This window comes from Xenopus tropicalis, chromosome 2 (assembly GCF_000004195.4).
Source record: "Xenopus tropicalis strain Nigerian chromosome 2, UCB_Xtro_10.0, whole genome shotgun sequence".
NCBI classification, from domain to species: Eukaryota; Metazoa; Chordata; class Amphibia; order Anura; family Pipidae; genus Xenopus; species Xenopus tropicalis.
The window spans coordinates 177,786,143-177,788,902 of record NC_030678.2 but is presented as its reverse complement, the minus strand read 5'-3'; the positions used below and the strand labels follow the sequence as shown (position 1 = coordinate 177,788,902).

General features: G+C 45.5%; 1 protein-coding gene across 1 annotated transcript; it reads right to left on the bottom strand.

Annotated features, from left to right (window-relative positions):
* Positions 1-1,392: 1,392 nt before the first annotated feature.
* LOC100487275 (olfactory receptor 52K1) lies at positions 1,393-2,392 on the bottom strand. The gene has a single exon (XM_002942037.5). The coding sequence runs from the start codon at positions 2,378-2,380 to the stop codon at positions 1,406-1,408; it is 975 nt and encodes a 324-aa protein (XP_002942083.5). The 5' UTR covers positions 2,381-2,392; the 3' UTR covers positions 1,393-1,405.
* Positions 2,393-2,760: the final 368 nt, after the last annotated feature.

The following is a 2,760-nucleotide window of genomic DNA, read 5'->3' as shown; positions in this document are numbered from 1 at the left end:
ACAAGTTGAGGGAGGGGGGAGGTAGGGCCAGTTGAGTCAGGGGCAGGGTATTTCTTACATTACAAGAATGTACATCCCTACAGTTGTCGAACCCAACCCAACCCCTTGTTTTGCCCTACAGATTCCCTCTGTCCAACCCTATTCAACACAACCCCTTCTGTTCTCCTGTACATCCCTACAGTTGTCCAACCCAACCCCTTGTTTTGCCCTACAGATTCCCTCTGTCCAACCCTATTCAACACAACCTCTTCTGTTCTCCTGTACATCCCTACAGTTGTCCAACCCAACCCCTTGTTTTGCCCTACAGATTCCCTCTGTCCAACCCTATTCAACACAACCTCTTCTGTTCTCCTGTACATCCCTACAGTTGTCCAACCCAACCCCTTGTTTTGCCCTACAGATTCCCTCTGTCCAACCCTATTCAACACAACCCCTTCTGTTCTCCTGTACATCCCTACAGTTGTCCAACCCAACCCCTTGTTTTGCCCTACAGATTCCCTCTGTCCAACCCTATTCAACACAACCCCTTCTGTTCTCCTGTACATCCTACAGTTGTCCAACCCAACCCCTTGTTTTGCCCTACAGATTCCCTCTGTCCAACCCTATTCAACACAACCCCTTCTGTTCTCCTGTACATCCTTACAGTTGTCCAACCCAACCCCTTGTTTTTCCCTACAGATTCCCTCTGTCCAACCCTATTCAACACAACCTCTTCTGTTCTCCTGTACATCCCTACAGTTGTCCAACCCAACCCCTTGTTTTGCCCTACAGATTCCCTCTGTCCAACCCTATTCAACACAACCTCTTCTGTTCTCCTGCCTATAGTCCATTTCTGTCTGGCCCAATCCATGCTTTTCTCTAAGAGATTTCTTCTTCATTTTGTTTGGCCAAATCCCTTCTGTTCTTCTACAGAAGCCAGTTCAGTCGCTGTTGTTCACCTGCTAATGCTGACAGTTAGGCTCTGGTTTTCTGTCCTCCAACAGATCCATACAATTGCTCTCCGGCTGACCCAGTCCCTACTGCCCTCCTTCTGATACCAATAACTTCTCTCCTCTATGTGACACTGCTCTTGTTAAGATGAATATTAACAGGGAACAAAATTTGTTGATGCACCCAGTGTAACCTACAGAGAAAATACCTTCATCTCAGTGGGGAAGCCACCAAGTCCTTTCAGTAAGCCTGGATGCCCACATTTCCTTTCTACCCACTGTATCTTGCTCCCATCTTTCCTCCCATACACCCCAAACTCATCTCCATATACTATTGCCTACTAATTGTGCTTCATCCTTGTCCACTCTTCCTCCTTGGGACCAAATTTATTTTTATTACATGAGTATGTATCATTACTTGAAAAGAAAAATCAAGAAAAGTAATAATTTTATTTGCTTCTTGGCTATGAGAACACTTAGACACTTGGAAACCTCATGTCCTTCACAGACCCCTTTGCTGGAAGTGAAATCAAATTTGACACCTTCTTACGGATCTCTTGGGTTTTTATGCCGTATATGATTGGATTACACATGGGAGGAATGATCAGGTAGAGGCTGGAAACAAGGATTTGGACAGATAGGGCTGAAGAAACCTCAATTCTCTGAGATATGAAGGAGAAGAGGGCTGGGATATATGCAATTAAGATAAGACCAACATGGGCAGAACATGTGTTACCAACTTTATATCTGGCTTCTCTGTTAGGGAGTCTCAGCACGGCCATTATAATCATGGTGTAGGACACAGCGACACATATTAGGTCCAATGCTGCCATTACCAAAGACACTAACCCATATAAAGGGTTGATTCGGATATCGCCACAGGAGAGCTTTGCCACCGCCATGTGCTCACAGTAAGTGTGTTGAATGACACGACTCCCACAAAATGGCAGCATTCTGACAAGGAATGGGAGAGGAAATTCAACTAAGGTCCCCCTTATTATCACAAACAGGCCCATTTTTACAATCATGGAATTGGTCAGGATGGTGGAGTATCTCAGTGGGTGGCAAATGGCCACATAACGATCGAAGGCCATAGTCAGGAGGACAGAAGACCCCATTAAGGGGAAGGAATGGATAAAGAACATCTGCACTAGACATTCCTCAAAAGTGATCTCTCTCAGCTTGAACCAGAAGATCAGCAGCATCTTGGGAAGGGCGGCATTTGATTGGACAAGGTCAGTGAGTAATAACATGGAAAGGAGCAGGTACATCGGCTGGTGAAGCCTCCTGTCGGCTCTTATGATAAGAAGAACGGAAACGTTGGCTGAAATGGTTACTATATACATGCAACACAGTGGTACTGAGATCCAAGGGTGCATCTCTTCCATCCCTGGGATCCCAACCAGGATGAATGGAGAGGACATCTGATTGGATCCACTGAGGTTGGACATGATCACTAAAAGGAACAAGAAGACTAATAAGAACATATCCACATATTCCTGGCACTTAAAAGAAATGGAACAGTAAAACTATTTCATCTCTGGAAAATTCTTCCTGCCAAAAATTAACACAGACAATGGTATATCAGAACAGGAATTATGGGATGTGTTCTCAGCTTTTTCCAGCTTATCCCACTGCTACTATAGGCACCATCTCTCCCTACTATACCTGCTATCCCACAGCCCCAGTCCCTTCCCAGAGGCTATTATCCCCCCACTGCTACTATAGGCACCATCTCTCCCTACTATACCTGCTATCCCACAGCCCCAGTCCCTTCCCAGAGGCTATTATCCCCCCACTGCTACTATAGGCACCATCTCTCCCTACTATA